Genomic DNA, 27,001 nt, shown 5'->3' with positions numbered 1-27,001 from the left:
TATTGTTTTAATAAATCAAGTAACTAAAGGCAGATAAAGTTTGCAAAATTGGAAAAATCTTAGAAGAAGAAGAAAAGTCGTACATTTTTCTGAATGTCTTTCAGAGCTACATATTCTGTTTTACTTTCATTAAATAAAAAGATTTCATCCATATTTTCTGTTGCTAATTGATTCAAATGATCACTTCCACACAGTTCTCACTATCATTTACTCTGTTACAGGTTGTTGGAAATTTTTTACTTGATACAGCTAGCAAAGAAACTGAACTCTGGGTCACAGCAGAAACATTGGATACAGTCATGGATGTTTTTGCTGAGGATGAAACAGATTTGGCAGCTGCTGAAATATCGTTAGTAGACAGACTGAAAGGCTTAGTGCCGGGTCTAAAGCATAAGGTCAGTAGTAATATTCATGTTTTGTGTGTGTGTGTGTGTGTGTGTGTGTGTGTGTGTGTGTGTGTGTGTGTGTGAAACACTTCCAATAATTTCAGAAAAATGGGATTTTGTTACAAATGCCACTGTATAACAAATTGAACTTCCAGTACTCTTTCTACATTATTCAAAATAAGCACACCCCACAAAAAACTTGTCATTTCCAAATGTATTGCTAATACAGTGTTACACTACTTTTATCCCCGATAATGACATGAATTCATCCAGGTAGGAATGTCACACAAGTCTCTTCAGGTGTGCCATGTCCAGCTGAAGTCCATCTGTTGATCAGTAGGTAAAGTGTTTATTAAAACAGGAAGTTGTTGAATTCTGTGAAGATGTAGAATAAAAGGTAACAGCTCTACCACGCAAACATTGGAGTTGAACTCGTCTGGTATGAGACGTTCCCAGGGGGGTCCACTGGGGCCCAAACCGCACAATAACCCTGGGTTCGGTGTGGGGCGGTGGGGTGAGTGGACTGCTGTAACCTGTTGTGGGGTTGTGTTCCTCTGAGGCTATGGCGGGGGACGAAGCCTCTCCGTCGTTTCTAGGTCCCCAGTTCAACGCAGTACAGTACTATATAGTCCTACTATATTATGACCTCCAGCTTCTTTCAAGTATTTTTGTTATATGGTCCATTGAAGACATGTAGCTTTGTATGTTGCTGTGAATAATGTCCGTTTTGTGTGGTACCCAACTTCCAATGTCCATTGCATGTTGTCCCATTCGTAGCTTTTGCTTGGGAACTGACTGAGATAGATCCACATTCACTCACAGCAGGAATTCCAATCATGTTTGAAACCTATTGTCATTGACAATATTTTACACTCGTCACTAGTCCCTGTCAGTTAGGAGATATATAAACACAGTGTTCCTACATGTTGACACACGGTTATGAGTGGTACACCATTCCTTGTAGATATGTCGGGTATCATTGATATGCTGACTGATAGGGTGACTTCATTCACAGTATGGTTATGGGCATGTCCCAACAAAGTAATTCCTTTCTGTGATGTCAATCCATCTTGCAGTATTAATTTCATGCAATTACACACCACTTCACTGCCATTTCTTTGACGGTGTTGGAGGGTCTCATGATCGCCAGGTATCTTGTGTGGGTGACTGTGTTTTGTCGATTGAAATTGTTATGCCAAAACTGGAGGTTTCTTGTAGGATTAAAAAGAAGTTGGAAGTGGCTACAGTGTAATGCTTATGAGCTTTTATACCCCTCTCCCCCAAGACCGACATTATCATCCATTGTCTATTTCTCTCCATCTCAAAAGCCAATTAATATCAGTTGTGATATAAATGCTTAGCTTACTCTCATGTATATGTCACAGAAAATGTTAAAAATTAAAGAAAATATAAAACAGCTATTTGCCAGTACAAATGAGTTTTGTCACCAATTATATAACATGTAAGGTAACTTTGAGAGATTTTATTCATACGGGTCCCCCCCCCCCCCAAACTCGATTGCATAACTGTGAACTCTTAGTTGGTTAACCTGCTAAGCCTAGAATACATTATTGCAATAACTATTTCATTTTGCATTTTGCTCTTCAGTGCCCATTATTGATACATATATTTTACTCTGAATGACCAGCAACAAACTGTCCGTTCGCATGAATGGACACAGGCAGACAGTGTTTGTTGGTAATGAGGATCACCCTGTGGCTAAACATGCCTTGGTGCACGGCCAGCACATCTTGGCACAGTGTTACACCGTCCGGGTTATCTGGATACTTCTCACCAACACCAACCTATCCGAACTCCGGATGTGGGAACTTGCTCTTCAATATATCCTCTCTTCCCATTACCCACCAGGCCTCAATCTCCGCTAATTTCAAGTTGCCGCCACTCATACCTCACCTGTCATTCAACATCATCTTTGCCTCTGCACTTCCGCCATGACTGACATCTCTGCCCAAACTCTTTGTCTTTAAATATGTCTGCTTGTGTCTGTATATGTGATATGTGTGGATGGATATGTGTGTGTGTGTGTGTGTGTGTGTGTGTGTGTGTGTGTGTGCGCGCGCGCGAGTGTATACCCGTCCATTTTTCCCCCTAAGGTAAGTCCTTCCGCTCCCGGGATTGGAATGACTCCTTACCCTCTCCCTTAAAACCCACTTCCTTTCGTCTTTCCCTCTCCTTCCCTCTTTCCTGACAAAGCAACCGTTTGTTGCGAAAGCAGAATTTTGTGTGTATGTTTGTGTTTGTTTGTGTGTCTATCGACCTGCCAACGCTTTCGTTCGGTAAGTCACATCATCGCAGCAAAGAATCATTATTCTATTTGTCTCCTATGAGCACAAAATTTTTCTGAAAGCATTTTATAAGCATTTCCATTGACCTGCTCATATTGGTATTATTCTCACCGACCTGGTGAAAACCCTTGCCTCACTTATCCATTGCACATGGTTAGACTTTGGTAATCTTGCATATTTCATTCTCTTTGGATGTGGCTTGGAAATGATTGATCTACAGACCTGCTGAGACACACAAGTCAAGGTTACTATGAACTTCGTCAGAAAATTTAATGTGTGGTTGAAGGTTAATGCTGGTTCAGCAAAGGATCATGATGAAGGTCTTGAAGAAATAGTATTGATAGGTGAGTAGATAAAATCTACAATTTTAAATGAGAGAAATGAAACAAAATTCTTTTGTTGCAGGTGCGCTCAAAGAAGAAGTCTTTGGGTGAACACTACATCACTGTTACTACTGTGTGTACAAATTTAAATCGTTTCATTCAGTACAAAGGAAAGAGAGTTGCTTTGATTAAACAAAGCAATGGGCATTCTTAATGCCACAATTCCATTTTGTAAAGCTTATTATTGTTGCAGTTACGTCAGATAATCTAGTTTTGTAATATCAGTAGAAAAATACTGACAATATTTTATTTTAAAAAATTTTACTTGTTGAAATGTAAATGTTATGTAAAAGGTGTATTAATTTTGACTGTGATGCAACTGATATTTTAATTTTGAATGAAATAAATTCCTGTCTATATGCTAAAAATTTTGAAAAACAAGACATTTGATGTATTAATCAACTTTGTATTGCTGTGGCATCAGTCACTGCCTTGATTGGAAGCATTTATTGCCCCCTCCCCCACCTGTCCTGTTTTATTTTTTATAAAATAAAAGACTCAGCTGCAGAAATGTTTCACCTAAATATATTGCTTAATTTTATACCACTAAATGGTTTACTTATATTTCTTATTTCCTCCAGAATACATTTGACCTGTTCCTTTCATCCCCACTGAAATGCTGATATAAAAAACAAAATGAATACAATGAAAATAAACAACGTTTCAGAAGAAAATAATAGTATTCATAAATTGCTCAAATAGTGCAATATTATGTGATATTATGTGCGGTTTTGCTTTCCAATGATAATCTCTTCATTGTTCAACATACTTCTGCAGTTTAAAGCTCTCGTGTCATGTTTCATTATGACTTCCAGCTCACCTTCTCTTTGTCAGTATTTTTCTAAGTCATCTTCCACGTTCATCCTGCCACATCAGATCATCCAATTAATGAATGTCTTTTATCTCATACTTACTGTATTTAACTTATTCTGTATAAACTGCTAAAAATATTTGGCTTCTAAAAGTTATGGTCCCCCTCCCCATCACTCTCCCAGAAACCTCTTCCTCACTACTCTTTTTCTTGAAAACACCTGTTTAATTGAAGTAAAACTAAAACCGAATTGCAGTTCAGTAGAGCACAATGTTGTGTGTCCAATTATGAAAGGGATATTGTGACTGTTCATATTGATCAATCTGCCAACATGCCTCAGTGTGTCATTTCAAGTTTAGACTGTGCATGTATTGTCATTTTATTGCAAGGAGGATTGTCAGCACAAAGAGTAATTGACAAAAAAGCCCGCCCGGTTGGCCGTGCGGTCTAACGCACCGCTTTCTGTGCGGGAAGGAGTGCCTGGTCCCCGGCACGAATCCACCCAGCGTGTGTGAGGTCTGCTGACCCGGCCAGTCTGTGGATGGTTTTTAGGCAGTTTTCCATCTGCCTTGGCGAATGCAGGGCGGTTCCCCTTATTCCACCTCAGTTACACTATGACGGCGATTGCTGCGCAAACAGGTTTTCCACATACGCGTACACCATCATTACTCTACCATGCAAACATAGGGGTTGCACTTGTCTGGTGCAAGACATTCCCCGGGGGGGGGGGGGGGGGGGGGGGGGACAATAACACTGGGTTCGGTGTGGGGCGGCGGAGGGGTGAAGTGGACTGCGTTAGTCGTTGTGGGGTTGTGGACCACTGCGGCTGCAGTGGGGACGGAGCCTCTCCGTTGTTTCTAGGTCCCCAGTTAACATACAATACAATACAACTGACACACATCAAAGCAATGTCAGTTGACATTCAGCTGCTGTCAAGGGGGAAAAAAACATGGTTTGCCTCACAGAGATTGCTCATTGTCAAAGCACCTACTGACAGCTGCTGCAGATAAATTATGGCTCATAGGTATCCAAAGAAGAATGCTACAGAACTGTGCAATGGCATTTTGGAGGCAACTGGCAAGGCATTGTCAATCCACACTGGACACTAGTATTTCTAAGCAATCAGTTTCATCCCTAGGCATCCATTACAAACAACAGTACAAACTCCCTGGCAGCTTCATGCATGAGAGAATTCTTGCAATGGAATCTGGATCATTGACATCAGGTTCTCTTCACTGATGAAGGCAGGATTTGTATGATGCTGGCACTGTGGAGGATGGGGTGGGGGCAAATCATGGCACTACCTAGGGTGACAGGTTTTTGGGAGTGGCAAAATCTTAAAATGAAGGAGTGTGAGAATAAGTTGGAAGAGGAAATCACTCTTAAATTCTAGTCTCTTACTGGAAATTATCTACTTAGTGGAAGTTAGCTACTGTATTGTGAAACAGGTAACCAATGAAGTACTGGAGTTTGTCACCTTGGATGCGTCTTTCAAAATAGTAAAGCTTGCTGTCGGCATTGTTGCCAACTCAGTTTCTACCTTGTGCCTACACAACACTTGAAATGTACCTATGCGAGCTTGAAAGCCCATGCAGAAGGGAAAAGGAATGTTGTTATACAGATAAATGTCAGCATGTGATGGCCCAAAAGTTCCTATGCAGCAGCCTTAAAAACATATAGCAGTATCATTGAGAAAATGCTTTGTGATAAATAAATAAATAAGTAAAACATGCACTGTCTGTCACATTCCATAGATATTGTCATTAAGCAATGTATGCCACATGGAAAGATGAATGGCATCCTTAACACGCCATTCCCTCTTCTTTCGGTCAGCCATTAATACAATTTACATTGCTCTTCTTCTTGCCACACTCCTCTAAATTAATATTTCCTGTTTTGTCTTTACCATGTATTTAAGTTTTCCTTCATTCCCCTTTCCTTCATGGTGTTGAAGCTGATATCAATAGGTATTAATATCATAAGGAAAATACCTGTCAAACCTTATTTTGGAGATGAAGCAACTCGACCACATTGCACAAACTGATATTCCAGTTTCGTCATATTTCAAAAATGGTTCAAATGGCTCCGAGCACTATGGGACTCGACTGCTGTGGTCATCAGTCCCCTAGAACTTAGAACTACTTAAACCTAACTAACCTAAGGACATCACATACATCCATGCCCGAGGCAAGATTCGAACCTGCGACCGTAGCAGTCGCACGGCTCCGGACTGAGCGCCTAGAACCGCGAGACCACCGCGGCCGGCCGTCATATTTCACTGTATTTGTATTCCAACAACTTAATTTAGGGTTTAACTTACTTCCGCTACAGTAAATGAAAGTAGTTTGAGAACTGCTTGTTTTGGGCCATAAATCATGGTCAAGGCGTGTTGGAAAGCACATCTTCTCTGTGTCTGACCATAGTTATTTTTCCCTTACATGCTGTGGACAGACTAGATAGGTGCAGGCAGTCTATTCATTTTTTTCTAACAAAGTATTAATACGTAAGTCATTTGCTGTCATATGATCTACCACTTTGAACAGCTTGAGCACCAGAGAGACCATTGACAATGAAGTACTCGGCTCTGCCAGTTGCTGTTGTCTCAGTATAGCCGCTCTGTCTCCATGACAGTGCTGCAAATTCTCCTCTCTTGGTTGTCGGCAGCAGGCTCATAATGGTGGTGTTTTATTTTATTATAACCGGATGATGAACGTATAGTGCTGGATCAAAGATGCGAATTCCGTTTCTGATGCTTTCTTGGACGACAAGAGACAGTGCGGTGTTGGGTTGCATGACTCTCATGTCTCTGCCAGTTGACTTACCTTGTGCATGCAGCCTCTTCTTTGGGTTATCAGCTGCGTCATTCTCGCTGTTTAATTCTTTTCTGAAGACAGTATCAGTTTAAGGGGAATATTATTAACCAGCTCTATATTCTTGAAATAAATTAAGTACTCATTGGCTCTTGTCAGTTAAACAACAATATATTTTCGACTCTCGTCCCAAAATAACTGTTATTCTTTACAAACTCCAGCAAACCAACTGGTTCCAAGAAAAAGTCAGAATCTACTAAACAGTCACACAGTGACATATGTTCTGCCTCATGCAGAGTCAAGACATAAAGTAAGAGTCTCTGTATAATACACGTTTCATCTGTCTCTATAACAATCCTCAAGACATCACACACCAAGGAACATTATGCAGACATTCTTTGACTTTTTGATATGACTTCCAAGGCACTGTTGGTAAACACTTGTTGGGGCGGCTTATCTGATGCAGCTCCTGGCTCCTCATGACAGCTGTCCTTCCTGCACACACAGACATGTATGGCGCAGTAAAAAGGTTCTCTCACCCTTGTCATTAAAATATCAGGTGTTAGAGACGGTGGAGAGCCAAGTGTTTCTAGAATTTACCCTGAAATTCTCGAAGCACTACACGTTTCCATCATGGAAATAAAGAATGAAACCAGGAGCTATCATTGGTTTAAACAATAGTGTGGTTTTTGTAATGGTAGATAGTGTAGCCTCCATTTAAAATTTATACAACGTTAACATTTTTATTTAACAATACTATGAAAAGGATTGCTGCTTATTCACAGATGGGCACAACAAAAAGACTGTCACAAATAAAGCTTTTGACCATTAAGGCCTTCGTCCACACACACACACACACACACACACACACACACACACACACACACACACACCTGCTGGCTCATCAATTAGTCACTCTTGGGGCAGCATGGTTAGTACTATAGTTGCGGCTGCCTTCATTTGGTTGTATAATGTAACTGAAAATAGTAATAAGCCAAAACCTTGCCATGGAAGGTATGTTCGAGCAGTCATCTCCAGTGAACGAACACAGTGCGATGCAATTCCTTTGCCACAGGATATTTTGCTGCCATACCACTGATCACCATGCAGCAGCTCAATCTCACCATTGCACATGGGAAAGAACCAAACTTCACCATACGTGCAGTTGGCAGTTTCATTGTACAGAAACAGTGTTTGCCTGTTTTGCTTAATGGACTACAACTAATAGTTAAGTAGCGAGTGAAATGTGATATAGTGGTCAAAATGTGGTTTGTGTCACTGATATAGGTCTTTATATGCTGTGGTTAGCATGGAGAACATTCTGTCGCTGGTCTTCTCATTCTTCTGGCCCAGTAAAGACAATACCAATGATTGTGCCAAAAGTTAATATTTGTCCATTGAACTGAATGTAGCTGGGGATGAGTGGTTCAATGCAAAAAAAGGCTTTCTCAGCATGACGTGATGCGTTTTCATTGTGCTATGTTGTAATTGTTACAAACTGTTAATATTTGAGATACTTCTCATTTATTTTTCAATCTCAGTTGCACTTTTTTAGTTAGATGACATGTTTCAGTCAGGATAATCTTCAATCTTAAGTAGTTGCTTCAGAAAGCCATCTTGTCCTTTCAGAATCTCATATCAGAGTTCGCTGATTTGAGTTTCTGAATAAAAATGACAGCTTGCTGATGGAACTAATTACATCTGAAGACGATCCTGAGCAATTTAAACATGTCATCTAATTGAAAATGTGCAACTGAGACTGAACAATAAATGATATCTTAAATATCAATACAGTTGCTGATTCTCATGAGACGAATATTGCAGCTATAGTGACCTCATAATATCTTATGGCAGGAAGCATTTCTCAGGCAGGTGCAGGATAAGATGAGCTGAAAGTGAAAATGTAGATAAAAAATGAAAATTTTCACTGGATAATTTTTTCAACCTAAAGAAGATTTTGATCAGGATGATCCATGCACAGATGCAGGGTAGACTTCTGTAGGTGAAGATGTATCTTCAATATCACAGGGTAAATTGGACGTAGTGTGCGAGCTCTGTGATGAATTCGAAACTGTCCCAGCTGAGGCAATTGCACATCTCACACTCAAATTAGTGTTATGTACTCGATCCAGAGCTTACGAAATGGCCCAACAAAATAGACGATTTTGCTAGGAAAACCGTACTCGAGAGGCCCTCCAGAACAAATAACTCAATTATAGTTACAGTTTCTGCAGTGGTGAAATTGTTCAAGGAAAATGGTTAGTTCATTTTTTTAAAAGTGGCAAAAAATGGGCAGCGCTCTCCAGAAGATTAAAGTCTGGCAGTCCTGTGATGAAGGAACTCTGTAGGTATCAAATGTGGAAACCTATTATTGTATCTTTGTAGTTGAATACATTACAGCAATTATTAAATTTTTGACTAGACAGTGTCTTCCTTTAAGAGGAACTTCAGATATGCCGTTTACTCACAATGGGATTTCTTAAAGTTGATTGAATTATTTGGAAAATTTGATTCAGTTCTAGGTGAACGTATAAGAACGATAACTTGTTGTGAAAATAAGTCTCATCCTTATCTGAGGAAAAAATGTACAGAATGAAATATCTCAAATTCTCCATCAAAGAATTAAATATTCTATTTATTGAAAGCAGATAAATGTTATAGTACAATTTTGGACTGTACACTAGATATTCTGCTTATATTGACATCTTTGATATGCTGGAGGCTTTGTATCTGCAAGAGAGACATCTGCGGTCTTAAAACAATGAAAGGAAATGAATATACCTTTGGAGGAGATGAGAGGCAAGGCTATGATGATGGTTCTCATATGAAAGGCAAGAACATAGGACTGCAAAAGCGTATTTTAGGTATAAATCTTAGGGATTTTATGCTCCTTGTAGTAGTCATTCCCTAGACCTAGTTGTAAATGAACCTGAAAAGGCATCAGAACACAGATTCTCATTATTTCATTTAGTGAGAAAAATTTATGATTTAGTTTCTGCATCAAGACAACAACGGGCAGTCTTGAATGACATATATCTGATTTAATGTTGAAGTCACTGAGTACAAGAGGAGAAAGTAAGGTTTACAGATGTGGCTCTCAAGTATATCATGAGAGGGCTCTATGACTGGCTGAAATAAGCAAAGACGTGGTTGTCAAACTGGCAAAACTTACCTGTGATTTTATGTTCCTTTGTTTAGTGGTGATATTGTTTGGTATAGTACTGCATATTAATGTTGTCAGCGAAAACATACAAAGTATTACCACAGGTGTGTTGAAAACTTGTGACTTACTTGAAAAGACAACATAGTATTTCAGAAACTGCTGGAAGGACCTCAGATTGCAACATTACCCGCTATACACTTAGGGTTTGCAACTCAATTTATTATAGGAAAACCAACCGTAGATGGTCCAGATATGAAAGAGCCAGAAGAAGAAAACAACTCCAGTATGGCAGAAAACATAAAAAATTTAAGAGTCAGGAATGCAGTAGAAAATATAATTATACTTATACTATAAAACATGCACACAGTGAGAGACTAGATAAGTACCGAAGCAGTGAGGTAATACAGGTTGTAAGTATCCCAGATTGATGTTGGGAGGAGTGCAACTGAAGATGTGTACCAATGGAAGTTTTGAATATGCAAATTGCATATAACAATCTGATAACCACTCTGTGCTATGCAATTAGTTAAAATTCTTGGTCTACTACTTCAAATGACTTCAGGTTTTATGATAAGAGAAAAGGCTACCGAAAATTAGTAAAAAGGTCTATCAATGACGAATTGGTGCCACTTTGAAATGTTGCGTTTCTCTAACAGAAAGCTGAAAAATGAAATTAGCAGTACAATGATTATTAACATAAATTTATGACTGGTTTAGTAATGAAGTATTCAAAGACATTTTGAATGAAAATTAGATCAGTATAATAGAAATTACTCGAAGCTACACGATGCTTACACGACAAGATCAGGATGGTAAAAGTCAAAAGCAAACACCACGCATATCCTAGCTGCCTTCAAAAAAGTTGAAGGCCTTGCTCTCATGTGTTTGTACAGATAGTGTAAATATGGACATATGGACTCTCTGGTCCTCAGTCAAAATACACATGCATGTGCAAAATTTTACATGCACAAAATAATTTTTGGGGAATGCATCTTTCAAAGTGTTTCAAACTGTGCAGCACTTTAACTCATGGGCAGGCTGACATAAGTCTCATCGACTATAAGGATGAACTTAAATTGGTCTCCGTGTTGGTAAAGTCTGGAAGCTCACCAACTGAAATTTTGAAACACCTGCAAGATTATGGCTTTTGAACCTATCACAAGAGTAGCCTTAAGAACTTTACGAACACAATCAGTGACAGTGGCAAATAGAGAAAGAAGTTGCTTTAACTGATTAATATGTTCAGGTCAACATTGGGCCAGGTATGAAAGTGTAAACTAGCAAAAGAGGTGATTGGGCATGAGCAAGTCAAATGTTTGGACTTCAACTAAGTTATGCAACCTCTATAGCTGAGAGGTAAGTGCAGCTGACTGGCACATAGAGGATATGGGTTTAATTCCCAGTACTGCCAGGAATTTTTCATTTGTGGGAGGACTGGTAGGGGATGTACTCAGCCTTGTGAGGCCAATTGATTAGTAGTGGTTGTAAGTTAAAGAAAACCAACAATAACTGGCAGAGTGGTATGACGACCATCACGTCTCCATATTGCATCTGACAATGCCATCAGCAGAGATTGATGTGGCACTCATGCCCAACTGGCCCTTCTTGGGTCAGAACACACAACTTTACCTTATACAAAGAGCCTGCTGATGCCAAAGCAAGAATAATATCTTAATATAAGTGTGTAAGCATACGTTCATCATTAAATATAGTTTTGATTTATTTATGTGTCATGTTTTCCATTTGTTTATTTAAAAAAGATTTGTTGCAGGGTAGGCTTACATTTGTTTTGTGTAAGAGTGAAATAGGTTGCTGAAAACACCTACGTATGCAAACCCATTGTTGGTGGTACTGTTTCACATACTAAAGTCTGCTTGCCTTTACTCATTCCGTGAGACCCAGAGTTGTGTTTGGAACTTATGGATATAATTCAGAACGTTTCATGCCTTTTGTAACTTCTGACAACATATGCAATCTACCATTGTTCGGTGTTGCAGTGAGTCATTCAGTGTGCAGCGAACAGGTGTGTATTTCATTCTTTGTCTTAGTGGCAAGCTACAAATATGTTCCCCATCTGAAGATAAACAACTGTGTAAATATGCACTTCCATGAAGCCCTGCCTTTTCTGCATGTCCCTTATACAACAGCAAGCAATCAATATGAAGCACAAACTATTAGTGTTGGTTGTACTGCAAGAACTCGGCTCCCCGCTTGTTGCTCTCCCCATGGCACTTGTGGTGCCCTCCCCTCTGCATCGCAAGCTCTCTTTTGCTGAGGGAACCAGAAAAAGTGAATAGATTTTAGTTATATATTCCGCGAGTGATGTAACATAATTTTGACTGACATAATAAGTTTTGAAGCTATAACTCAAAATGTATTGCACTAAACTTTATATAGGTGTCCCATACTTAGCTCTGGCCTTAAAGGTGTTCTTGTGTGAAAAAGATGTATGAATAAGTGTCGTACACAGTATGTATAGAAATGAAATGTGTATGAATTACATTGTGATAAAGGTTGACTATGTCTGAAAATCCCGGGAGCTGGCCCTGCTGATCATTTCCCGAGAGTATCAGAGCAGGATTCTCCAAGGTCTTTCCAGCTGTACAGTCAACATTTCACCACTGGATTTGTCTGTAAAAACAACTGAAATGGTTGGTGGAAGAAAGTGCTAACACACAAGAGTGTATTTTGAGTTGCTGCATGTTATACATTAAGGCCTGTTTCACACTAGGACACTGGTAATGGTCACCAGCAACGGTCACCAACAGATACACATTCGTTTGAACTGAAGCATTCACACTGGGACACTACACTGCCTCACCGAGCCACTGTGACACAGCAGTGACTCACCTTCGCCACATGTGACGGACAATATCACTGTGTTCACAGCAATCGCCACCGGATATGCACTATTTTGAATTGGAGTGTTCGCACTGGGACACAGACACAGGGCTGCAGATTTGCCAACAGATGGCAGTCATTTTTTAGGCAATGAGGTGAAACATGCATTGTACATTATACTGTGCACATTGTAGCAATGAATTTAGACTTGATTAACATGGAAGATTTTATAAATGAAGTAGAAAGTTGTCCTGCTATTTGGGATGTCAAAAGCGATGACTATAGCAAGAAAGTGGTGAAAACGAATGCTTTGCAAGAAATTATAACAAAGTTTGTGGCTGATTTAAATGAGAAGAGCATGGATGAAAAAAACAAAATTGGTATGTTTTTTGTATGTTCTTTTTTCAAATTTAATACCTTATATTTTGGACCATAAAAGACTAGCGAAATTTAGTTGCTATGCCTGTAAAGACTAGGAGGGTATAACCTTCAAGCACATTTGCATCCCTCACCATTTTTTGTGCATTTACCAGTATCAAGTGTACCTTTATGCATTCTTAATGAGATAAGACGGGACAAAATGTATGAGCATGGAAATCATGAACTCACCTCTACAGGATGATAAAAAAAAAAAAACTTATATTTCAAAATTTTCATAACAAAATTAAGGGTCGTCTTAAGGCCTGGGGTCTGGGCCTTATGGTCCGAAAAATACAGTTAAAATATTGTTGTCCATTCCTGTGATTTCTTCTTTCCTTCTCTTAGCAGTCCATCAAATGAAGTTTTCGACATTCGAAAATACTGAAAAAAACTACTTCTCATCTTGTCTCAGATGGACACACAGAGTATAAAACAATCCTTTCTCCAGCCAATCACATAGCAGTGGATGTAAGTGTAATGAACGTTTTGCCTTCACTCTCCTCCTCCTCCTGCTTAGAAGTACTAACAAAAGTCCATTTCACAACTAATCAGTTGGCAATACCTGCAGTGTCGGACACCGGTGATCCAGGAGTGTTCATCAAAATTACCAGTCACCGTTACAGGTGACAGTCACCAGTGTCCCAGTGTGAAACAAGCGTAAGGTGTCAAAAAGTCGTGGGATACCTCCTACTATTGTGTTGGACCTCCTTCTTCCTGGCGTAGTGCAGCAATGCAACACAGCATGGACTCAACAAGTTGTTGAAAGTCCCCTGCGAGCCATGCTGCCTCAATAACTGTCCATAATTGCAAACAATGTTGTGACTGAAGGATTTTCTGCACTAACAGACCTTGATTATGTCCCATAAGTGTTTGATGGGTCGGCAAATCATTCACTCGAATTGTCCAGTACATTTTTCAAACTAGTCACAAACAACTGTGGCCCTGTGACATGGCACATTGTCATCCTTAAAAGTTCCATCAATGTTTGGGAGCCCCAAGTCCATTGAAAGACTGCAAATGGTCTCCAAGTAGCCGAACATAACCATTTTCATCAGTGATAACCAGGCCAGATGATACAGCTAGTTCCATGTAAACACAGCCCACACAATTATGGAGCCACCACCCACCGGTTCAGAGTCTTGTTGACAACTTAGGCCCATGCATTCATGGGGCCTGTGCCACACTTGAACCCTACCATCAGTTTTTACCAACTGAAATTCGTACTCATCTGACCAGGTCACGGTTTTTCAGTCGTCTATGGTCACAAGCCCTGGAGAGGCGCTGCAGGTGATTTCGTGCTGTTAGAGAAGGCACTTGCATCAATTGTCTGCTGCCATAACACATTAATGCCAAATTTCGCCACTGTCCCAACGGATACATTCGTCGTACGTCCCACATTGATTTCTGTGATTATGTCATGCATTGTTGCTTGTTTGTTAGCAATGACAGCTCTATGTAAATGCCGCTACGTCGATTGTTAAGTGAAGGCCATCGGCAACTGCGTTGTCTATTGTGATAGGGTATGCCTGAAATTAGGTGTTCGTGGCACACTCTTGATACGTGGCACACTCTTGATACGGAGGATCTCAGAAAATTGAATTTCCTAACGATTTTCTAAATGAAATGTCCCACGAGTCTAGTTCCAACTACTATTTCACATTCAACGTCATTAATTCCTGTCATGCAACCATAATCTCATCAGAAACCTTTTCACATGAATCACCAGAGTACAAAATGACAGCTCTGCAAATGTATTATCCTTTTATACCTTGTGTACACAATACTACTGCCATCTATGTATGTGCATATTGGTGTCCCATGACTTTTGTCATCTCATTATTAGTTTGGTTATAGGAAAAGATAAGAACATTAATACATTAAGACAAAACATTATATACAACTGTAGAAAGTTCTTTTTAACAGTGACACAGAAAAACTTGTTATTAGTATGTTGTGCATTCAAAAACAGAACAGGTAGTGTGTCAGACTAATCCTTACTAAATTCAGGGTTAGCACTATCATCCATTGGTCCCTTGAATTTTGCTTGAGTATGCCTTGTCCACCTCATGAGTATGTTCCTCCAAGAAGCAAAAATTGACTGAATGGAATGGCCTGTGGTACCTGCTGACGACATGGATCCAGCTGAGCTCACTTAGGAGCAGTTGGAACTCAAAGTGTGTTGTTCCAGGAACCGTTCTCACTTACTGGGTTACCTCAGGAGGGTCAATATCAGAGTGGGACAGACATGAGCAGAAAGCCTATCAACCTCCTTGTGGATGCTATGCCAAGGGATGTGGGAGCCTGTTACTATGTACAAAGAAGTAGATTTCTGTTTCAGAGATGTTCAACCATATTTTTTCCTCATAAGGCATGTTCTATCAATCCATGCTCCTGCTGAAGTTTTTCAAGTTGGCTTCGGCTGCTTGGTGGTTTGTTATACTTCACCTCATGGACCAAACACTTAAATAAGTTGCCACCTAAACATTCTGTTTATGTGCAATGAATGCGGCTTACTGAATATTTGGTCCCCATTAATCAGGGTCCAGCTAGTCTGTGGCCTGAATCCATGTGCCTTCTTCCTCCATCTTGGCTCAGACTTCACTTCCTTACAGGCTGCAGATAAAGATGCTGAAAATTAACTTCTTGTTCTCATTCACTCCATCACTTAATGAAGAAGTGAGATTCAATTCACCTTCTTATATTATCTTCAAACTTACAACTCAGTACACAAGAAATGAGGACAGCTACCAATCTGTATACTGCATCTGTACTACGTACATAACAGATCTGATATTCAACTTGATAATTAACAATTACAATACATTTATTATATTTGACATTTAACATTCTTAGATTTCATGTACCTCTTTCTTCCACACAGCAGCTCCATGGAACTACTTCACCTCAGCAGATAGGATCATCTTACTGCTACCCACTTCTGTGCAATCACAGGATTGTTAGCTCTGATATCAGCACCTATTATTATATACCACTTATTGACTACTCTCTGTCACAAACATCTTTTCTCTGACATAAGTATTTAAGGACGTGATACCTCTCATTCTAGGAATGGGATGTATCACTACACTGTTGAATCTAAGCCCTCACATGTTCACAAATAGTCACATAATACAAAACTTTTTGTGAGCTGTTTGTAACACGCATAGTTAAAACGTGTCCTTGTCTGGTAGGAAATGTTTGCAATTACACCATGAAATAAAGTGCTGATTTATTCACAACATTGATAAAGACAATATTGTACAATATTTTATATCTAAAATACAGCCAACTGCAGAATTCAAATTGCATTTAATCACAAATTGTATTCATACAATTTAGTGTTACAAAAGATAACTTCATTGACATTTCTTTTCCAATTTCTGGCAGAAATAAGGACTCTGTATTCTTTATGTAATTAATTATGAGAAGCGTCTCTGCTTCCTTTCTCTAAATTTGACAAGGAGAGGGCACCTACTCATCATTGTCGAATTCGTCCAAATTTATGGTACATGTAGGGCATGGTGAGACAAGAAAGTGCCCCAAGTGGAAACTCCAGATAGCCAAGTGTTTAGGAAATAAAAGGAATTTTGATACGGATCTATCACCATGCGTACTTTATCAATTGTCCCTGTGACACTGTGTTTAGGAAGCGATGTTCGGCTCAGTGGTAAGAGAATGGAGTTGTGTTGAAAAGGTCACAGGTTTGACTCCACCCAGTAGAAAATTTTTTGTGCTCCTTGGCAATGCATATACTACTGACATCACAATTAACCGCAACGTCATATAGGTTATTTTATTAATTTATATAAGCACAAAAAGTATAGGCATAGGATGAAATGCAGGACTGCAAACATTTAAAAAGAGACTGCAATTAACGCGCACACGGGAACATCATGTATGTAAATCGATTCTTCCATTCTTTTGCAATTGAGCAATTACGTATACCGGGGTGATATTCATCAAAGAAACAGGGGAGGCAATAATTGTGACCACATCTTGCGCACTTTATAAACGCCACCTTTTAGCAGTGACGTGGTTTTTCTTAATGTCCCCATAGGAAAACAAACTTGATTGACATTCTGAAAACAGCTTCTTTCATCGCACAGTCCAGCAGCGAACCACACGTAATGCAGCATATCGCTGAATACACGTGAGGATAGCTGGTGATGTATAGTGGAACATAGTTTGATGCAAGCTCCTCAGGAAGTGATTTATTCTTCTTTCTCGATGAGGTAAGTGCAGTTTTGACATTTTTATTTTGTTAGGTTTTTTACCTGGCAATAAAAATATACATCACAGGGTTGCACTAGTGGCGTACATTTGGGAGGAATTACTTTGATACTGCACGTTGGCAATCCCTCTTCGTCTTGGAACAGTTCACTGTATCTTTGTGGATTTATTCGTCCTCCCCATGAGTCTGCCAACAGAATACATTTATTCTCCTGCTCACTGGGCTTCATCATATCAGTTAAATATTTTCTATACAAGTCTATTGTCAGTTTACCAGATGTTGAAGAAGTGATGATAACATTTGCATGTTTTGCTGCGTACACATCTACTGATTTTTTAACCATCAGTCCAAAAGAGCCAGTACTCCCCTGTAGGCATATGTAAACATGTGGCAATAGTTTTCCTGAAAGGCTGATAGCATATTCTGCTGTATAGGAGTGTGGTACTTTGTTCACATCCTTTCGTTTCACGCACACCACTTTTGACTCTTGGTGTTCTAGGGTTCGGTCATACGTCGACTGATACTGGCAGCCTGGAAAGAGAAGATTCAAATGTAAACCTATTACACGTGACAGTGCAAAGAGTATATAGATTGACATACACAAATAAAACATCTGGCTTACCTGTCTGATTGGTGCTGATAACGAAGTCCTTGTCATAGTTGGGGACAAGAGCTCAAGTCTGGAGACGAGAATTCTCTGCCACAGCAAGGGTTTCCTCAATAGTAGCAGTCTCTCTTCCCGATACAAATTTTGTAACCTTTCTCTGTCGGATTTTATGCCTTTGTTTAAACCCCTTGACCCATGTTGCTAAGCTTTGAATTTCGAATCTGTAAACTATCTCGCAGCAGTAAGTGCTCATTGTTGCAATATCTGACACAATACTGGTCCTCAGATCTGGAGAACACCCTCACAAATGCAGTAGCCTCCATACTCTCACTTGAGCTGCTATAATTTTTAGAGCGTGATACTGCATGCTTTTCTTGCCACAGTTTCTCACTGTCTTCATTGTTGGACATTTCCCTTGTTGTACACTGGTGGCAATATTTAGACATAATTTCTACATCTAAAACTTTACCTGAGTCAATACCAATAACAGATGGAGCTCTATACAGAGATGTGTGACCCTTTTCATCCAGGTCCCACCTACAGGCACACACAGGTCAGTAACATTTGTAAGAGATTCACGTCATGAATATCTACCCAAGGATCTATTTCATTTTGGTTTATTTCCACCAATTCCTCCCTTGCTTTCTTCATAGAAACTTTGGCAGTATCACATACAGCATCAGACATTTTTTTATTAATTTTTTGAAACCTTGCACAAGGTGGAGGCACGTTCAGAAAACCACACAATAAATTGCCTCCATCCCTGTCCTGTCCAAGGCATCTCAGAGCATATGCTAACCTAAAATTGCTTTCATAGGTACCAGTGTCAGATTTTTTGGAGGAGGAAAATGAAAATTCATAGCCATAAAAATTACAAATTAATTTAAAATCCCAAGCTATTCCCACTCTTCTTTCTTCAACAACAATCTGGCATATCATATTTTTACAGCTAACGTGTTGTTGTGATCTTCAGTCCTCACACTGGTTTGATGCAGCTCTCCATGCTACTCTATCCTGTGCAAGCTTCTTCATCCCCCAGTACTTACTGCAACCTACATCCTTCTGAATCTGCTTAGTGTATTCATATCTTGGTCTCCCTCTATGATTTTTACCCTTCACGCTGTCCTCCAATGCTAAATTTGTGATCCCTTGATGCCTCATAACATGTCCTGCCAACCGGTCCCTTCTTCTTGTCAAGTTGTGCCACAAACTTCTCTTATCCCCAATTCTATTCAATACCTCCTCGTTAGTTATGTGATCTACCCATCTAATCTTCAGCATTCTTCTGTAGCACCACATTTTGAAAGCTTCTATTCTCTTCTTGTCCAAACTATTTCACTTCCATACATGGCTACACTCCATGCAAATACGTTCAGAAACAACTTCCTAACACTTAAACCTATACTCGATGTTAACAAAGTTCTCTTCTTCAGAAATGCTTTCCTTGCCATTGCCAGTCTACATTTTATATCCTCTCTACTTCGACCATCATCAGTTATTTTGCTCCCCAAATAGCAAAACTCCTTTACTACTTTAAGTGTCTCATTTCCTAATCTAATTCCCTCAACATCACCCAACTTAATTCAACTACATTCCATTATCCTCGTTTTGCTTTTGTTGATGTTCATCTTATATCCTCCTTTCAAGACACTGTCCATTCCGTTCAACTGCTCTTCCAAGTCCTTTGCTGTCTCTGACAAAATTACAATGTCATCAGCGAACCTCAAAGTTTTTTTTTCTTCTCCATGGATTTTAATACATACTCCGAATTTTTCTTTTGTTTCCTTTACTACTTGCTCAATATACAGATTGAATAACATCGGGGAGAATCTACAACCCTGTCTCACTCCCTTCCCAACCACTGCTTCCCTTTCATGCCCCTCGACTCTTATAACTGCCATCTGCTTTCTGTACAAATTGTAAATAGCCTTTCGCTCCCTGTATTTTACACCTGCCACCTTCAGAATTTGAAAGAGAATATTCCAGTCAACATTTTCAAAAGCTTTCTCTAAGTCTACTAATGCTAGAAACGTAGGTTTGCCTTTCCGTAATCTTTCTTCTAAGATAAGTCGTAAGGTCAGTACTGCTTCACGTGTTCCAACATTTCTACGGAATCCAAACTGATCTTCCCTGAGGTCGGCTTCTACCAGTTTTTCCATTCGTCTGCAAAGAATTCGCGTTAGTATTTTGCAGCTGTGACTTATTAAACTGATAGTTCAGTAGTTTTCACATCTGTCAACACCTGCTTTCTTTGGGATTGGAATTATTATATTTTTCTTGAAATTTGAGAATATTTCGCCTGTCTCGTACATCTTGCTCACCATATGGTAGAGTTTTGTCAGGACTGGCTCTCCCAAGGCTGTCAGTAGTTCTAATGGAATGTTGTCTACTCCCGGGACCTTGTTTCGACTCAGGTCTCTCAGTGCTCGGTGAAACTCTTCACGCAGCATCATATCTCCCATTTCATCTTCATCTACATCCTCTTCCATTTCCATAATATTTTCCTCCAGTACATCACCCTTGTATAAACCCTCTGTATACTCCTTTCACCTTTCTGCTTTCCCTTCTTTGCTTAGAACTGGGTTCCCATCTGAGCTCTTTATATTCATACAAGTGGTTCTATTTTCTCCAAAGGTCTCTTTAATTTTCCTGTACGCAGTGTCTATCTTACCCCTAGTGAGATAAGCCTCTACATCCTAAAATTCATCCTCTAGCCATCCCTGCTTAGCCATTTTGCACTTCCTGTCCATCTCATTTTTGAGACATTTGTATTCCTTTTTGCCTGCTTCATTTACTGCATTTTTATATTTTCTCCTTTCATCAATTAAATTCAATATTTCTTCTGTTACCCAAGGATTTCTACCAGCCCTCGTCTTTCTACCTACTTGATCCTCTGCTGCCTTCACTACTTCATCGCTCAGAGCTACCCATTCTTCTTCTACTGTATTTCTTTGCCCCATTCCTCTGAATTGTTCCCTTATGCTCTCCCTGAAACTCTGTGCAACCTCTGGTTTAGTCAATTTATCCAGGTCTCATCTCCTTAAATTCCCACCTTTTCACAGGTTGTTCAGTTTTAACCTACAGTTCATAACCAATAGATTGTGGTCAGAGTCCACATCAGCCCCCGGAAATGTCTTACAATTTAAAACCTGGTTCCTAAATCTCTATCTTACCATTATATAATCTATCTGATACCTTCTAGTATCTCCAGGATTCTTCCATGTATACAACCTTCTTTCATGATTCTTGAACCAACTATGATTAAGCTATGCTCTGTGCAAAATTCTACCAGACGGCTTCCTCTTTCATTTTTTATCCCCAATCCATATTCACCTACTATGTTGCCTTCTCTCCCTTTTCCTACTCTCGAATTCCAGTCACCCATGACTATTAAATTTTTGCCTCCCTTCACTACTTGAATAATTTCTTTTATCTCATCATACATTTCATCAATTTCTTCATCATCTGGAGAGCTAGTTGGCATATAAACTTGTACTACTCTAGTAGGTGTGGGCTTTGTGTCTATCTTGGCCACAATAATGCATTCACTATGCTGTTTGTAGTAGCTTACCCGCACTCCTATTTTTTTTATTCATTATTAAACCTACTTCTGCATTACCCCTATTTGATTTTGTATTTATAACCCCGCATTCACCTGACCAAAAGTCTTGTTCCTCCTGCCACCGAATATCACTAATTCCCACTATATCTAACTTTAATCTATCCATTTCCCTTTTTAAATTTTCTAACCTACCTGCCCGATTAAGGGATCTGACATTCCACGCTCCGATCCGGCATATTACAGCTAACATATGAACATGATTAGATTAGATTAGATCAATACTTGTTCCATAGATCATAAATACGACACTTCGTAATGATGTGGAACGTGTCAGGTTAATAAAAGATGTCTGTACAAGATATTAACATTACACAAAATATTGCATGACGCTAATGTTTTAGTTTTTTTTTTCCCCCTTCCCTTAATTTATATCTAAAAATTCAGCCAATGAGTAGAAGGAGTTGTCATATAGAAATTCTGTTAATTTATTTTTAAATGTTGGTTGACTATCTGTCAGGCTTTTGATGCTGTTTGGTAGGTGACCAAAGACTTTTGTGGCAGCATAATTTACCCCTTTCTGTGCCAAAGTCAGATTTAACCCTGCATAGTGAAGATCATCCTTTCTCCTGGTGTTATAGCTATGCACACTGCTATTACTTTTGAACTGGGTTGGATTATTAACAACAAATTTCATAAGCGAATATATATACTGTGAGGATCCCTAGATCCTTAAATAGATGTCTGCAGGATGACTGTGGGTGGGCTCCAGCAATTATTCTGATTACACATGTTTGAGCAATGAATACTTTTCTACTCAACGATGAATAACCCCAGAATATGATGCCATACAAAAGCATTGAATGAAAGTAGGCATAGTAAGCTAATTTACAGAGATTGTTATCACCATGAAAACTTTATAGCCTCCACAGTGTCCAGTCTGGATGTCAGACAGTTAATAAAGAGTGATGTACATTGTTTCATTGACTTGAAGAATTTTCTCTCACTTTTTTATTAACAGTGTGTTTATCACCTCTGTTAAACTACTTTTCTTATACTTGTAATTTATTATTATTGTTTAAGCATGCAACGCTATTGTTGTTATATTAATATCTTCAAGATTTTTTAAGTCTTTTCCTGTCAACACTGGTAGTAGCCCTGTTTTATATTATGTATCTTACTGTGTGTAATCTGATTATCAGTTTCAACTTTTGGATTCAAATTTGAAACTGGGACATTGCTTTTACTAATTAGCTAGAAAGTTGTTCCACATTTTGTATTTTTTCCTTTGTTTAACAGAATCTGGTGATAGCTTTGGCTAAAACGTGTTACCGAATATAACACAAAGTAAACCTATATGCAACAGTGATATAAAAAAATTGAGGAATTTATGTTACGATTCATAATGTTCAACAGATCTTATCAAGGAGGAGAATCTTCATGGACACAGAAAAAGTCAAGTTATTGCATACTGAAGCTTGTTTTAAGTAATAAAATTATCAGAAAAGCCATTGTTGTAGAAAAACATGTTGCCTCTTCAGCTATATTAAACAGCTGTATCTGCTGTTACTAGCTTACTAACTGCTTGACCACACTGATATTTATCATAGACCAAGTTATGAGTTATAACTTTACTGTTGTTTACAATAAACATAGCTGCTTGTTATGCAGCTAACAAAAATTGCCCTACTTAATGCTTTCTCAGTGAAATGAAGGCCCACAAGTTTTTGAGTTTGCAACCAAGTTGTTATTTCAGTTTACACAATGTCATGACTAGTTGTCTTTGTCAGGTGTTGAGTGCAAATCTCATTGCCCACTGTCTGGACTCCAGCCAATACACTTTTCCATACATTAGCAACTCCCCCAGCACAGTTAAACAATAAAACAGGCAATAAAGACTACGGAAATATAAAACAGTTTAAGTAATCAAAATGCATTAAGACAAAAGCTCCCACTAAAAAGCCTCTTAATAAGGATTTACCCACAAGCACAGGAGTGTATTGATATTTTTCTGGATGATTTAAATTGGTGGATTGAGTTGAGATGCCATAGGATTTCATAAAGTTCTGTCTATCCTATGTGGTCAGACTATGAATGTACGTATTGTCAACATACTGATAGAAACATGTTGGCTTATGTTTGGCAGATTCTAATATTGTGGTCTCAAAATGCTTGTTGTATAAGTTGGAAACTACAGGGAGGGTGCCCATGAAAGCACCAAGATTGACATCTATCATTTGCAAGAATGAACAAAAAGTACCAATAATTTTACTCACCAACAAAGACAACTCAACAATTGTAAAATTGAAGATAAGGTGATGTATCTCCTTAGCTCATGAGGATTGGAAAGCAACACCATTAAGAAACTTAGAGCATATGCAGCTGTATGGGCTATCCAGACTGTGTAAGGATGGCATCCCTTTGAGGCCAGTTATTAGCAACACAGGTGTCTCACATACTTGTCGGCGAAATATCTGACCTCTCGTTAATTTACTTTCTGTTTGACTAGAAACATTATGAATGAACATTTAGGGATCATGGATAGCCTGCAGAGGCCAAACTATACATGAAGCTGCAGACAATCTTACAGGTGGGGGCAACCACAGCTATGAGTAGTTGTCTTGGGTATTAATAACCACTTCAGCTGTATTTACTCTTTTATTATTGGGTCACTACAGGTTTCATGGCACTAAAAGCCACACCTTCAGGTGAACATATGACTAAAACATTAGAGCGGAAAAGCTCAGAATCTTTTTACCCAACATTAATTGTCCATCAGAACAAAACACCGCTAAAAGGCGGTATATCATAGAATAAAACAGTCGGACTTCAATATATTGGATGGCTTCGCTTCTCTAATCTATACGGAACCACCTGCATGGCTATTGTTAATTGAAGTGATTTAAGAACAAGTATTAAATGTGTGTACTTCATCTAAGTGCAGGAAAACCAAATGTAGCGATGAATTGTGTTCTGGAGTTGTGACAGGGAGGAAGTAATGGGGAAGGGTGAAGGTAAAGAAGTGTCGAGAGAAGTGGAGTAACTTTTTAATCATTCATTAGTTTACCAGCAAGCAACTATAACACAGTTACATGGCTTTGCAAAATATTGTCAATGACAGTTACAAAAAGATGTCTCATTTACCAATCCAGTCCCTTTCCCACCAACACTATATAAGTCACTGACAACATCACACTTATTAAGCACTTCTCAGCCATTGTTTATAGGAAAATATTTTATGTAAAACCTCAATTGACAATGGCAAATAAATGCTCTCTTAATAAAATAAAAATATCACCCCTATATTACCACAACCTCAGTAAAGTTATTTGCTCTACTTTCATAAGAGAACTAGACAGGAAATGCTTGGGAGATGTAGCCTGTCTGTAAACTGAAAAATGACCAGTACTTCCAATGGACGAAATTGCCATTCCTGAAAGAACACTATAACTGTTGTACAGGATGACAAAGAATCAATTTCCCCCCTAGCAGTGTAAAACAGAGTGCTGCAATTTACATAGAATCTGTCCGTATGTTTTTCTTGTGTTACTATTGTAATTCCTCTTAGCAACTCATATCCATATTCACTGTAGTGTTGACACACTTTGCAAAAAATAAAAACCCACGCTGGAATCTCTGCTCACTGCATCACCAATGATTCATGAGACAAGCTCCCTAAGGGTTTGTACAACTTTGTGAAATACACTGTACTGGCTTTTTGTGACATAGTAGCTTAGAGAGTGAGGAATCACCAGCTCGCTCTTCAGTTCGCAGACCTACAAAGGAGAGAAGTGCATGACCACAATCTGGCGACTTATATTTCCTCAAGCGTCTACTGTCCACCCCCCCCCCCCCCCCCCCACCTTCCCCACACCCTCCTGTTTGTCACACCCCAGACTACAATTTATCCCTTAATACAGTTATACTGCACTTACATGTGGTACACACATTTTATATCTTTTCCTAACCCACTTCATTTGACAATAAACATCAATTTTATACCATTAAAACACTATTTTTAATAATCTGTGATTTTTCCATCCCCTGTAATGCAGACACAATTAGTCCCAGAAAAAAATGAATAGAACCTTTTTTGTTGGAAATTTAATGTAGTGCAATTTTGTACTGGGAAATATTCTTGTAAGAAGCTGCAGTTCTCAAGTTATTCAAGAAAAACATAAGAAGTTACCTTTAAAGGCCCTCCCCCTACAATGTCACTATCACACTCCACCAATCAGGATATTTAGTATGTTGATCCAACTCAAGCAGTCAACTAAATCAACTGTCACCAATTACTGCCTCGCATGTTAGCATAAAATAAAATATACTCGTAAAATACCAGCCCCTTACTGCAGGTGACAGATTTCTGAGACAGTTAAAATTAGAGTGACGTAATTTAATCAGCAGGGTCAGAGGCTGTAGCTTGAACTAACTGTGTGATCTGGTGCTTGGTTTCCTGAAAGCATGTCCAAAAAACCTCAGTGTTCACTTTTTGGCTATTAAGAGACTTTTTAATGAAGAGTAGCGTCATATGGGGTTTTTCTTCCTTAAACTTCCTTTTTTTTTTTTTTTTTTTACATAACTGTGCTGTTGGATGTGAATTTCTGTTGATTGTTTTATTATGTAACAGCACCAGGAAGCAACAACTTCATGGCTGGAGTCCAAACAGCAGGCAAAAAATTGGCAAACAGCAGGCAACAAAATTGGCACTCAACATCTGACAAAGACACCTGTGGAGTTTGAAATATTGTGTGGACAGAAAATGATAATTTGACTGCAGACCTAAAAAATTTACATACTGGGTATTCCCAGTCTTTGAATCTAGGTAATCAGATACTTTGTAAAAGGTGCTAATAATAAGGATATTGAATATTCTTTTGAATTTATAGAGATTACCAGTTTGTTGCTTTGCAAGATAGGATCTTGTTTAAGACTGTCATTCCAGAATACATAGCCCCAATCCTAACCCTAGTCAGAGAGATAAAGACTATATGGGAATAATTATTGCATCTTTTATTGGTATTATGGAAATCACAATTTATCTGCAAATAGTTTTTGTTATTGCTAGAAGAAATATCAAAGGAGTATATGTACTTCCAGTTAAGTGCAAGACTTCAAAGAGCATATTCAAGATTCACAGTTGCACCAGTGGAGGTTACCCAAGGTATTATGTTATGTGGCTATGAAAAAATGCGTAATAGGAGCTGAGCATTATGTTTTCACTCACACATGCTCTAAGTTTATGTAAAAGGTAAGTGACTGACGAAGTCTTCTTGGGTTATCAGCCGAGTCAAGGCGTCATTCTGTGGCAACGTTTCAACAAGCTTCCTACTTGTCATATTCAGGCAAAGTGTCTGTCCTATATAGCCACTGAACCATAGGCTCCTGTGCCTCATCTGCATCAGTGGTGCCAATTGCATGCCTCTGGAAAGGTTATCACAGCCCGTGGTGGTGGGGGAAGGGGGGGTTCATGGTTGGTGGTGC

At 39.0% G+C, this 27,001-nt stretch overlaps 1 protein-coding gene across 1 annotated transcript in view; it reads left to right on the top strand.

Moving 5' to 3' along the window:
* Nucleotides 1-3,621, top strand: part of LOC124605094 (HEAT repeat-containing protein 3) — a 295,904-nt gene extending 292,283 nt beyond the window's left edge. Inside the window, exons 13-14 of the mRNA XM_047136544.1 lie at nt 222-395; nt 3,098-3,621. Coding sequence (XP_046992500.1) covers nt 222-395; nt 3,098-3,229 — 306 coding nt within the window. The 3' untranslated portion in view covers nt 3,230-3,621. The remainder of the gene's footprint in view (nt 1-221; nt 396-3,097) is intronic.
* Nucleotides 3,622-27,001: the final 23,380 nt, after the last annotated feature.

The sequence above is a fragment of the Schistocerca americana genome, chromosome 3, assembly GCF_021461395.2.
Source record: "Schistocerca americana isolate TAMUIC-IGC-003095 chromosome 3, iqSchAmer2.1, whole genome shotgun sequence".
In the NCBI taxonomy this organism is placed as follows: Eukaryota; Metazoa; Arthropoda; class Insecta; order Orthoptera; family Acrididae; genus Schistocerca; species Schistocerca americana.
Note: the sequence above shows the minus strand (reverse complement) of the source record. Positions and strands in the feature narration are given on the sequence as shown.